At 49.4% G+C, this 13,322-nt stretch overlaps 1 protein-coding gene across 1 annotated transcript; it reads left to right on the top strand.

Moving 5' to 3' along the window:
- Positions 1-2,469: 2,469 nt before the first annotated feature.
- On the top strand, positions 2,470-13,252 carry LOC119951467 (basic proline-rich protein-like). The gene is made up of 6 exons (XM_038774680.1): positions 2,470-2,576; positions 4,131-4,745; positions 5,176-5,710; positions 5,860-5,988; positions 11,924-12,116; positions 13,149-13,252. Exons 1-6 carry the CDS (start codon positions 2,470-2,472, stop codon positions 13,250-13,252), a joined length of 1,683 nt encoding a protein of 560 aa, XP_038630608.1.
- Positions 13,253-13,322: the final 70 nt, after the last annotated feature.

Genomic DNA, 13,322 nt, shown 5'->3' with positions numbered 1-13,322 from the left:
GAATGAGCCTGCCAGGTACTGCAAGGCACTATCCAATCTCAAACCATATCTCTTTAGGGAGATTAAATAAACCCTTCATGACTTTAGCACCTCTATCAAATCTTCTCTAAGCCTCATCTGCTTTTATATCCACTTAACCACTGCCCCCTATATTCCATGTGTTTCAATTTTACTAACGCACCTATTATGTGGTGCCTTATCAAACGCCTTTTGAAAGAACATATACCCAACATCAACTGCAGCATTCTCCCTGATATCTCATTTTTTTTAAACCTGAAGATTTACCCATAATAAATTCCTGCTGGCTCAAAAAGGTCTCGATTTTCGTCCAACCATCTTTTAAATCATGAAACCTATTGTAAAAATCATGAGATTTGGTCTAAAATAATGATTTGCTTTTCTTTTCAAAACATAAATCTATATAGTCGGTTGGTATATATAAACCTCTTAATCGCTAACTGATCAGAACTCTTTAACAAACATTATCTGAAAATGCTTTATAAAAACTTTTTTTTTTAAAAAAACCTACCTGTGATCTGATGTACCCATGGCTGAGTGGAATGGTCAAATTGCCACCTCAGAGGCCAGTTAGCCTGCTGAAAAAGGCAGTGTATGCAAAACCTAGGCCTCAGCTGGGCAGGGAAAGGAGTGGGTGCATCATTAAATTAATACATATATATGCATTAGTCTGATACATCTATATATCTGTTTTAGGTTGAGATAAATGAGGCAATGAGTATTAATATTTTTATGTCCTTCGTGTGCACTTGTGATGGGCAGCACAGTGGTTAACACCGTTGCTTCACAGCACCAGGGACCTGGGTTCAATTCCCGGCTTGGGTCACTGTCTGTATAGTCTGCACGCTCTCCCCTTGTCTGCGTGGGTTTCCTCGGGTGCTCCGGTTTCCTCCCACTAGTCCAGAAATGCGTGCTTGTTACGTTAATTGGACATTCAGAATTCACCCTCAATGTACCTGACCAGGCGACTAGGGGATTTTCACAGTAACTTAATTGCAGTGTTAATGTAAGCCTGCTTGTGACACTAATAAAGATTATTATTAATAAAGATTATTATTAGTTATGAATGTACTTCTGTTATTAATTCTATTTATGTATCTCTGTTAGGCAAAATCAAATACTTTCAAACTTTATAAAGTTATTTATTATTCATCAATGAATCTGTATATCTCAATTGTAAATGTAATTTTTATTGCATTTTGTTATTTTTAAATAGCTTTGTCTGCATCTCTGTCTTATTTTGAAAGTATTTGTTTGTTCCTGCCTAATTCAAGCCATTGCATGCATCCACCTGTGTGAGGCAACTTGTACTTACAACATCAGAGATCAGAAGTATGTGTTCACTGGCAGTGTCACACTCACTGGCTTCCAGCAGATCACAGCACTGGAGAGGTGGCGAAGATGGGAGAAGTTGAAGCAGAAACACTATGAAGACCCAAGTCCAAGCTTCAACCCAGCCTCCTCCACGGGTTCCTTGGGTATTGGGGACAGCTTGGGCCTAGGGCCCAGGCAGCTTCAAGCATAAGCAGAGGCAATGATGCAACTTGTAAGTCAAAAATCCTGAGGTCTGTGACAGGGTGGAAGGCGAAACTCATTAAATGACAAATGTTGATGGTGCAAAGCAAAATGGGCACCACACGAGTAAAGAAACAAAAGATTGGTCTATTAGGAGGTGTAAATTACAGCTGAGCAACCTGGGATCAGTGATAATGATCTGAAATTGTTAACTCTGTTCAGCCTGAAAGGTTGTAATGTACTCGATTGAAAGATGAGGTGCTGTTCCTTGATCTTCTGCTGCACTTCATTGAAACGTTTTAGAATACTGTGGACAGCAAGGTCTAAGTGGGATGAGGAATTAAAATGGCAAGAGTCTGGAATACTAGGTTCACTACTGTGGAGAGCAAAGTGATCACCTAATCTAGCGTTGGCCTCTAATGTATAGGAGCCTGCATTGTGAGCAGTGAATATAGTAGACAAAATTGAAAAAGAATAAGTTGCTGATTCATTTACACCTGAAAGGATTTTAGGATCATGGATGGTGGGAAGGAATGGTTTGCATAGGAAGGCTCTTTGGAAATGAGGAGTGCAGGTTAGAAATGATTGTCAAGTGGAATAGTGTCTCTGGGGAGGAGGTGGGGAGCTCTTTGCAATGCCAAAAGGGGAAGGAAGAGGAAGTCGTGTTTGGTGGTGGCATTGCTCTGGAGGTGAAGCAAATGGCAGACAATGAACCAAATGTGGAGGGTGGTGTGCAATTCCCTTATTTCTAATTTATTTTATTTTGTCAGTATCATTTTTGATCCTTGGATCTTTAATTAATACATACCTTTAAGTCAAGCAGAGGAAGTGAAGAAACCAAGTTTCAAAATAGTAGAAGAACGCAGACTTTTTTGCACCCAAGAGATCGGAGGGATTTGGTTTGATTGATAGGTTTGATTGATTGGCTAGTGGCCAATGGATTGGCCAGCTACAATATTCCACCTGGCAATAGACAGTGATTTGGTTCTGCCAAGTGGGGGTTTTGAGAGGACCCAGCAGAGAAAACTGGACCCAGAGGAGAGGTGTGTTGCTCTGTCTCTCCCAAATGTTTCCTGCCTGCTGGGTCTAAGTCTGCAGAGAAGTCTCAAGACCCTAATGAGTGTACAGTAAAAACATTACAGATTGAAAGCAAGGTCATCCAATTAGAAGCTGAGACTAAAGAAAAACCTAACTGGAAGACCTCCCTCTGAAATAGACGTTTATCCTTTTGGTATTTTATTTTGTTTACAGTTCTTTCCCCGCTCTTTGTCGTGTGTGTGTATATATATAATAGGAGTTAGAAATTTGATAATTTGTTAGTTGTATTTGCTGCCTATTTAATTATAGTTACTGTTTGTTAATAAAAGTTAATTGTGTTTAAATTTACAAACCTGGTGACTAGTTATTGGGCAGACAAAGACCAAACATTTCAGGTATTTTTTTAAAAATTAAGAGTTAATTTAAACTGTGTTGCAACTCCAGGACACGTCGGGCTGGAATTGACTGTGCACTAGCCCAGGGTGCCATAATTTGGGGACTCGACGGGATCTTTGGAATAGTAGACAGCTACGATTTGGGGTGCGGAATATATTAAAGACGCCCTCGATTTGTAATAGCATAACACGATGGCTCTGGAAGCTGCTACGGCATTTCTTCCAGCAGAGGAACTGTCTTTGGTTTATTTACAAGGGCTTTAAAGGGACGAGTTACTTGCACTGGCAAGTGAATTTAAAGTAGAGTTGCATTTAGGAAGCAATCTTTCGGGCAGTGCAGATTGCACTGCTGCTCACTGCACTGAGGACCCGGGTTTGATCCCTGCCCCGGGTCACTGTGTGGGGTTTGCACATTCTCCCCGTGTCTGAGTGGGTCTGAAGCCCCCCCCCCCAAAGCCCCCACCCCACAAAGCCCCCCACCCCACAAAGCCCCCCACCCCACAAAGCCCCCCACCCCACAAAGCCCCCCACCCCACAAAGCCCCCCACCCCACAAAGCCCCCCACCCCACAAAGCCCCCCCCACAAAGCCCGCCCCCCCAAAGCCCGCCCCCCCAAAGCCCCCCCACCCAAAGCGCCCCCCACCCAAAGTGCCCCCCCAAAGCCCCTCCCCCCAAAGCCCTTCCCCCAAAGCCCCTCCCCCCAAAGCCCCCCCACCCAAAGCCCCCCCACCCAAAGCCCCCCCACCCAAAGCCCCCCCCCCCCAAGCCCCCCCCACCCAAAGCCCCCCCACCCAAAGCCCCCCCACCCAAAGCCCCCCCACCCAAAGCCCCCCCACCCAAAGCCCCCCCACCCAAAGCCCCCCCCACCCAAAGCCCGCCCACCCAAAGCCCCCTCCACCCAAAGCCCCCTCCACCCAAAGCCCCCTCCCAAAGCCCCCCCCCCAAAGCCCCCCCACCCAAAGCCCCCCCACCCAAAGCCCCCCACCCAAAGCCCCCCCAAAGCCCCCCCCACCCAAAGCCCCCCCCCACCCAAAGCCCCCCCCCACCCAAAGCCCCCCCCACCCAAAGCCCCCCCCCCACCCAAGCCCCCCCCACCCAAGCCCCCCCCACCCAAGCCCCCCTTCACCCAAGCCCCCCCTCACCCAAGCCCCCCCTCCACCCAAGCCCCCCCCACCCAAGCCCCCCTCCACCCAAGCCCCCCCCCCACCCAAGCCCCCCCCCACCCAAGCCCACCCCCACCCAAGCCCCCCCCCACCCAAGCCCCCCCCCACCCAATCCCCCCCCACCCAAGCCCCCCCCACCCAAGCCCCCCCCCACCCAAGCCCCCCCCCACCCAAGCCCCCCCCACCCAAGCCCCCCCCCACCCAAGCCCCCCCCCACCCAAGCCCCCCCCCACCCAAGCCCCCCCCACCCAAGCCCCCCCCCACCCAGCCCCCCCCCCACCCAAGCCCCCCCCCCACCCAAGCCCCCCCCCACCCAAGCCCCCCCCCACCCAAGCCCCCCCCACCCAAGCCCCCCCCCACCCAAGCCCCCCCCCCAACCAAGCCCCCCCCCCCCACCCAAGCCCCCCCCCACCCAAGCCCCCCCCCCACCCAATCCCCCCCCCACACCCAAGCCCCCCCCACCCAAGCCCCCCCCCACCCAAGCCCCCCCCACACCCAATGCCCCCCCCACCCAATCCCCCCCCCCCACCCAAGCCCCCCCCCCACCCAAAGCCCCCCCACCCCAAGCCCCCCCACCCAAGCCCCCCCCACCCAAAGCACCCCCCCCACCCAAATCGCCCCCCCACCCAAAGCGCCCCCCCACCCAAAGCGCCCCCCACCCAAGCGCCCCCCCACCAAGCGCCCCCCCACCCAAGCCCCCCCCCACCCAAAGCCCCCCCCCACCCAAAGCGCCCCCCCCCACCCAAAGCGCCCCCCCACCCAAAAGCTCCCCCCCCACCCAAAGCTCCCCCCCACCACCAAAGCTCCCCCCCCACCCAAGCGCCCCCCCCACCCAAGCTCCCCCCCCACCCAAAGCGCCCCACCCCCACCCAAATCGCCCCCCCCACCCAACGCCCCCCCCCAAAGCGGCCCCCCCCCCAAAGCGCCCCCCCCCCCAAAGCGCCCCCCCCCCAAAGCGCCCCCCCCCAAAGCGCCCCCCCCCCAAAGCGCCCCCCCCCAAAGGCGCCCCCCCCAAGCGCCCCCCCCCAAAGCGCCCCCCCCCAAAGCGCCCCCCCCAAAGCGCCCCCCCCAAAGCGCCCCCCCCCAAAGCGCCCCCCCCCAAAGCGCCCCCCCCCAAAGCGCCCCCCCCCCAAAGCGCCCCCCCCAAAGCGCCCCCCCCCCAAAGCGCCCCCCCCCAAAGCGCCCCCCCCCCCAAGCGCCCCCCCCCAAAGCCCCCCCCCCAAAGCACCCCCCCCCAAAGCGCCCCCCCCCCCCAAAGCGTCCCCCACAAAGCCCCCCCCACAAAGCCCCCCCCACAAATCCCCCCACCCAAAGCGCCCCCCCAAAGCCCCCCCCCCAAAGCCCCCCCACAAAGCCCCCCCCACAAAGCCCCCCCCACCCAAAGCGCCCCCCCCACCCAAAGCGCCCCCCCCACCCAAAGTGCCCCCCCCTACAAAGCCCCCCCCTACAAAGCCCCCCCCCACAAAGCCCCCCCCCACAAAGCCCCCCCCCCCAAAGCCCCCCCCCACCCAAAGCCCCCCCCCCCAAAGCCCCCCCCCCCACCCAAAGCCCCCCCCCACCCAAAGCCCCCCCCCACCCAAAGCCCCCCCCCACCCAAAGCCCCCCCCCCACCCAAAGCGCCCCCCCCCCCACCCAAAGCGCCCCCCCCCACCCAAAGCGCCCCCCCCACCCAAAGCGCCCCCCCCCACCCAAAGCGCCCCCCCCCACCCAAAGCGCCCCCCCACCCAAAGCCCCCCCCCCACCCAAAGCCCCCCCCCCCACCCAAAGCCCCCCCCCCACCCAAAGCCCCCCCCCCACCCAAAGCCCCCCCCCCCCCACCCAAAGCCCCCCCCCCCCCAAAGCCCCCCCCCCCCCAAAGCCCCCCCCCACCCAAAGCCCCCCCCCAAAAGATGTGCAGAGTAGGTGAATTGGCCACGATAAATTGGGGTTGTTGTGGAAAAAAATTGTGGTACTCAAAATTTATTTTTTTAAATGAAACAATATTTCTTCTGTTAGAGACATTCATTCCGAGCACTTTTCCGTAGCCTTCTCTCTGTGGCTTTTTCATGATCTCTTCAATGGCTGCTTACGTTCTTCACTGGGTGGCAGATTTCATGACCTGTCTCATGGCTACTCACATCCTTCTTCCTTTTGCCTGTTCCAAATCGACTCATTCTCTCTCTCTCTCCTTAAGCTCTGCCCATCCTTTAAAACAAAGGTCCTCCTCTGGAATGTAAAGGCTGGAACTTATCAACTGTAATTGAGCTGCTTGATTGCCCACTTCCATTTACACAAAAGACCAGAGTTTTGCCATTCAAATATAACTACTCTCCATTGACGGACAAATAGGTCATCAGACTCTGTAATAGGATAATGGCTGGTCATACAGGAATGTTCCAAACAACAACAGATATTGGGTGAATAACCTATGCATGTCCTAACGAGTTTAAGTCTGGATGGGACCATGTGACTCAGCCAGGTGTGGGCATATCCTTTGGAGTCTGCTAACTCCTAAATTGCCTGCTGCATCTTGGACCCCATTTCTGTATCCAAGTACCTAATATCTCCCTATCATGGCACAGTTAAAGCTAGGAAATCATAGATATATGGGGCTGGATCCTCCGCAACCCGAAATTGTGGCCGGCGCTGGGGCGGATAATCCATTTCCCCGCATGGAATCGGGACTGGTGCCTGTTCCCTGATTCTCCGGGCCCCGAAAAGTGCTGTACTTTGAGAGTACGCCGCACCACATATCCCCTACCTGTGGCCATTCCTGGAGGCCCGCCCCACCATTCTCTGCCTTCGACCAGCCAAAGTTCCGATGGCGTGGATCTAACATGGTCCTGCTGGTCTGGATAGGAGCATAATAGCTGCGGACTCGGTCAATGTTTGGCCATGTAACCAATCGGGGGCACTATGTTTAGGGTCCAGCTCTGTGGTCTGAGTCCGCCATGGTGGCATGACCGTTGGAGGCCACCACCAGCGCATGCGCGGCCTTTGACCCGGAAGTGGAGGGGCCCCTTTCTGCAGCAAAAGCTGCTAGTTTCATGTTGGTTCACTGCTAGTCCCCTGCAGGGCTAGGAATGTGTGGCCCTTTCACGCCAGTTTTTCTGGCATGAAAGTCTGCAGTTTTTATGACAGTGTGGGGACATGGTCCCAAGAGCAATGAATCCAGCAAATGATATATTAGTTGAGTGTTTAGGTCTGTTAGAAACACAGGAGAGCTCGTGAGCAAGTCGTCCATGAAGTGTAGCATCAGAACCACCTTCTGGCGGGGAACTGATCTGGAGAGAATTGGGTTGCAATTCGAGCATGAGGGAATTTTAAGAGAGGAAGAAAGCTTTTCAAAGGGAAATTGAAATGAGAAAACTTGGTGTGGAAATGGAAAGATTAACAAGGGAAGAAAGAGGAAAGGAGAGAATATCCAAAAGGTTGGAGTTAAAGACAGAAGTTGAGGAAAGCCTAGAGGGAGGAGTAACCCTTCCCAGTCCAAATCCTAGTGGGGATATGTTTAAATATGTATAGGCCCTACCACAATTTGAAGGAAAGGATATAGAGGCATTTTACATGGCATTTGAGAAAATAGCAACTCAAATAGAGTGGCTGAAGGAAAAGCCGATATTACCCATGCAAAGTAAATTGACGGGGTGGGCACAGGAAGTTTTGCTCTCCTGTCAGATTGACTGTCTAAGTATTAAAGAGAGTTAAATTAAACAAAATTCTAGTGAATTATAAAAGAGGGAAGGAAGAGTTTTTCAAAGGGAAATTGAAATGAGAAAACTTGGTGTGGAAATGGAAAGATTAACAAGGGAAGAAAGAGGAAAGGAGAGAATATCCAAAAGGTTGGAGTTAAAGACAGAAGTTGAGGAAAATCTAGGGAGGAGTAACCCTTCCCAGTCCAAATCCTAGTGGGGGGATATGTTTAAATATGTATAGGCCCTACCACAATTTGAAGGAAAGGATATAGTTCTGGAGACATATAGGCAAAAAGTTTTGGAATTTAAGGAAACAGTTGGGACAGATTTATGTTGAATTTTGAATCGTTAAGCAGTACAATGTTAATAAGTGGATCCAAGCAATGAGAGTTGAAACTACATATAAAGCTCTGAGAGAGATCATTCTTTTGGAAGAATTTAATAATTCACTACCTTCTGTGATAAGAACCCATATTGACAACCAAAGATAAGCAGCAATGGCTGATGATTATGAGCTGATCCATATATTTAAACTTTGTTTCCGTCATCCCCATAATTTTGAAAAGGATGAAATGGGAGAGTGAAAGGAAAGCAGGTAGCCAAGGTAAGGAATGGATAACTGGGAATGCTCTGGGATTCCCTCCTCAGATAAGGAAGGAAGTTACTGAGGGTGGAAGTGAGAGTCGGAAGTCTAAGTATTACCAACACAATAAAGGGGAACATGTTTGTTCAGCATGTTGGATTTGTGAGGAAAGCCCATGGGACGTGTTAGGATTCATAAGGTGGACTCTAAAAGGGAACAAGAATGGAGAATACTAGGGCAGAATGTAGCTCGAGATAGAACTAGGAGACCTGCAGTAAACACTGCTGGGTTTTTGTCTAAGGGGAAGATCACCCCGTTTCCATTGAATGATGTAGCCAACATCATAACTATTCTAAGGGACCCAGGTGCATCACAAACTCTCTTATTGAAGAGGGATTTGGTTTTCCCTCTGGAGAGTTCAATAAAGCTCAAAGTGAAGGAAATAAGTGGAGATCATATCCCAGTTCCATTGAATAAAGTACAATTGGAGTGTGATTTATTGTCAGGTCCGGTAGTTGTCAGAGTGGTTAAGAAGTTACCAGTGGAAAGAGTAGACAGACCTTTGGGGGATGGCCAGCAGCGAAAGTTCTAGCTTCACCCATGATCACGGAGAGTCCGAGGGAAGATAAGGTGGCACGGTAGCACAGTGGTTAGCACTGTTGCTTCACAGCGCCAAGGTCCTGGGTTTGATTCCCGGCTTGGGTCAAAAACCACCTTGAATACAATTAATTATATTGCTGTGGGGCTGGACCATCTGGGCTAAACCAAGTAAGGACGGCAGATTTCCTTCCCTAAAGTGAACCTGATGGGGTTTGTACCTTTCCTGTACTTTCATGGTTAATGTCACTGAAATTAGCAATTTTATTGAATTAACTGAACTGAAATTCCACGCTGCATTGGTGGGATTTGAATTCATGTCTCTCTGATCATTAGTCCAGGCCTCTGGATTACTAAACCAATAAAGTAACCACCATTCTATCCATTCTTTAATTTGATGTGTTAGAACATTTCCTTGTGTCTGTCTGGCTCTTTCCCAATCACCTTAAGGCATGGACCCTTCTGCCACGGGAAAAAGTTTTTCCTTATTTACAAAAGCAAAATACTGCCAATACTGAAAATCTGAAATAAAAACTGAAAATGCAGGAAATATTCAGCGGGTCAGGCAGCATCTGTGAAGAGCAAACAGAGTTAGTGGCTAGAATTCTCCCGTTGTTGTAATTCAGTTTTCCCGGCAGCAGCGCAGGCCCACCAGCATGGGGTAGTTACAATGGGAAATCCCATTGACAATTGGCACGCATGTATTTGCACTGATGGCAATTCCAGCAACTAAAACTGTGGCATGAAACTCTTAAAAACCTGGGGCGGGATTCTCCAATAATGGGGCTATGTCCCCACACCCGTGACAAAACGCACGCAAATCACTCTGGATTTACGTGGAGAAAGTCCAGGGTGATTCTCCAATTGCAGGGGGCTAGCAGGACCCCGGAGAAGTCCTCACAGCTCTGGCTACCGATACGGGCTTCCGCGCATGTGCATGGCGGTGGCCTGCGTTGGCCGCCCCGTGCGACATGGCTGCCTCACACCGCCGACTGGCACCAAGGAGATAGGCCCCGCCCAGATTGCACGCACCCGCGTATCGGTGGCCCCCAATCAGTAGCCTGGACATCCTGGAGGCCGCCCCATGAATGATCCCCCCGCCCCCCCCCCTCACCAGGGCAGCAGCGTACTGAGTAGCAGTTCCCGCCAGATGGTACCATGAGAGAACCATGCCGGCGGAAACCCAGCGAGCTACGCTTGTTGAATCACTGCGGGGGCCTCTTTCAATGGCCCCCGACCGACGCCGCGTTGACCACGCGCGCCTGATAGCCGGCGATTCTCCGGGGACGATCACGACTTCGGCACGGAAGCTCGGAGAATCACGCCCCTGTTCAAAGAAAGCCTCCATAACAAGACTGGTACCAGAGTGATGAAAAGCGCGTACAATTTTAATATATCAACATGGCAATCTTACAGCATCAATCACAATTAGCTTTATTTTGCTGGCATATGTTTTTATTTGTTCCTGTTTGCTTTGTGCAGCCTTTCAAAGATGAATGATTTTAGGTTTCACTGAGCCTAGTCTACTCGAACCGGCCTGGAAAGAAGCAATAATAACTATATTTGCATTGCATTAGCTGGGCACTGATCCAAGCTCTTAAGTATACTGTCATATTCAGCATGATGCAATGGTGCTTCGGGTCAAGGTGTCTTGCTATGAGCTGCAAAGAAGTGCGTTTCCCAGCGAATGCTCAGGAGAGGGCTGAACATGTCTGAGGTGGTGGAGAGCGTAGGCCAGCAGCAACAGCAGCACGAGGCTGACAGGCCCACGTCACTGACATCGCCAGTGGGAGAAAGGGTTCAGCATGGACAGACGCAGTGCTAGCCGAATGCGCATACACAACTGTTCCTTGCACCTGGACTGATCAGTATCAGGAGGTAGTGAAAAATTACTTGTCAATTTGTCCCCTCAAAATGCCTAATTCCAAGAAAACCTTGATGTACACTGCTTTCAATCAGCCTGCTTTGCCACTTGCTAAAGAGGTATATCATTAGTTATCAAGGGATTACTTATTTACAGGTTCTGAAGACACTGGCGCTTTCAATTTGCCATCAATTTTCCTTTGTTCCCACAATTGAATTGTTTTAATATCCAAACTAACAACTTCCTGACTGTTCTATTTTTTTAATCTTCTACTCTTTCCAGCCTTGGTGGTGTGTTGCATAATTGGGATTGGGGACGTTAACTTCTATTTTAAGAAAAACTACACTTGAAACTTTAAGACCGCTTTCTCCATATTAGCTTGTTTCGAGCTTCAGATAATCATCAGCTAACCCTCTGTCATTACATTAGGAGGTGTGGAAAACCCACCATGTTTAGATTTTACATTCTTTTTTTAACATTTTAAAATAAATTTAGAGTACCCAATTCCTTTTTTTCAATTAGGGGCAATTTAGCGTGGCCAATCCACCTACCCTGCACATCTTTGGGTTGTGGGGGCGAAACCCACGGGAGAATGTGCAAACTCCACACGGACTGTGACCCAGAGCCTACTTGTGACAATAAAGATTGTTATTAAGATTATTATTATTTATGATACTGCCCCACCTGCAGCATCTGACACAATACATATTGGGTCTAATTCTCACTTCTGGCAATAGGAAAGATGGCCAATATCGAAGTAGTTGCCTATTGCACATCTCTCCTGATTAACTTCAACGGAAATACAAATTGGAAGATGCATACCAAGCAGCTGATCAGATATCAACTGCTTAAACCATCATCCAAAGTCAAGATGATCATTGATACCCCACTGCTCCCCAAATATGGCCTGACCAAAAGTGTAACGGACAAATTAGAGGAAATTAAACATAAATCCTCATGTAGCCAAACATGTACAGTGTCTCAAATTCAGCTATCCAAAAACCATTGATGTCCGAAAACAGGGCTTTTTAAAAGTTGTCATACATGAATATTACATTTTTTATTCTATTTATTAGATGAGTAAAATAACTTACCGGTTTGTCGGGCTAGATATGGTGGCGAGACAAGTTGGCTTTGCACACCTGTCTATTTCTCATGAGCTGACGTGGCTCAAATTTCACGCCTGCACGTCTCGAACTGAAAACCGTCAAGATCCAAAATCCAGCACAAACCTGGTCCCAGGATGGTCGGTTTTGAGACACTTTACCGGTACCAGAATGTGCCGCCCTATTCATTGGGAATGAATAGTTGGGCAGTTTAGGCAGTTTTCAGTCTCCTTTAGACTCAGGTCACTTTCAATGTGATGTTTTAGTTTTCCAAAACTATGTTATGTTTTGCTTTGTAAGAGTCAGACAAAGAGTCAGACAGGATCAAACGCATGAAACATTAACTTGTTTGTTGATCAACATTTTCAACAAAATCAGAAAAAATAAACTCCAATAATATTGGAGTAGTCAAGGGATATTTCATGCTGGAGGGGTGCTAAAGATCACTTTTGAAAGTAATCGAAAATTATGCGATAGGTTAACAACTGGTTATTTTTGAAACATCTCAATAGCTGAACTGGCTTCTACTAAAAGTCGCTTGATAGTATAGAACTTGAATTTTCTGAAAATAGAGACATGTTGCTGAAGCTTTTCCTCTTGTATTCTTCAGGACAATTGCAAGGATGTCAAATTTGAAACAATCACAACAATTTATAGTTCAGGAGAAAAAGGTGTTGGTTGGTTGGCAAGTCGAATGAGTGGGTGATGCGTTGCCATGGAGAAAGCATGGAAATAAGGCCCATGCCATTTGCTCACAATGCAGCAAGCTCAGCCCAGAAATAGAGTGCATCAAGGCAATCATGCAGGACAATGGCTATCCTGATTAAATCATTGTTTGCTCTGTATCGCGCAAACTCACAAATGGGCCAAAGGCCACTTCCAGGCGTAAATAGTACCAGGTCTGGATATCTCAAAAAATTTGAACAATAGTTTAAGCAAGGCATTTCATGCTGCTATGACGCAAAAAGAAACACGTTCAAGTCTTGTGCCTTTTTTGAATTACCCAGAAGCATGGGTCACCTGTCGCTCCCCATTGTGTTCTCCATGGCAATACCTCGGCCAATCAGAATCGACATGCCAACCAACCTTTTTCTCCGGTACTATAAATTGTGATCATTTAAAATTTGGCATTCTTACCGTTGTTCTGAACAGTGCAAGACAAAAAGTTTCGGCAACATATCTCTCTTTTCTGTAGTTTTGGTTTCAACTAACAGTTGTATCGGTTCTCAGAAAACTGGTGAGATCAATAATCAAAGTACTTGCTCGAAACTCACATACAGTTCCAGCTTATTCAACTGATTAAGAATTTGCATCTGGTTAAAATGGTTGTGCTAGTACTGCATTTCAGTCTGATAAGTAGTAGTATATC

This window comes from Scyliorhinus canicula, chromosome 17 (assembly GCF_902713615.1).
Source record: "Scyliorhinus canicula chromosome 17, sScyCan1.1, whole genome shotgun sequence".
Taxonomy (NCBI): domain Eukaryota; kingdom Metazoa; phylum Chordata; class Chondrichthyes; order Carcharhiniformes; family Scyliorhinidae; genus Scyliorhinus; species Scyliorhinus canicula.
The sequence above is the reverse complement of the archived record's forward strand: the minus strand, read 5'-3'. Positions and strand labels throughout refer to the sequence as shown.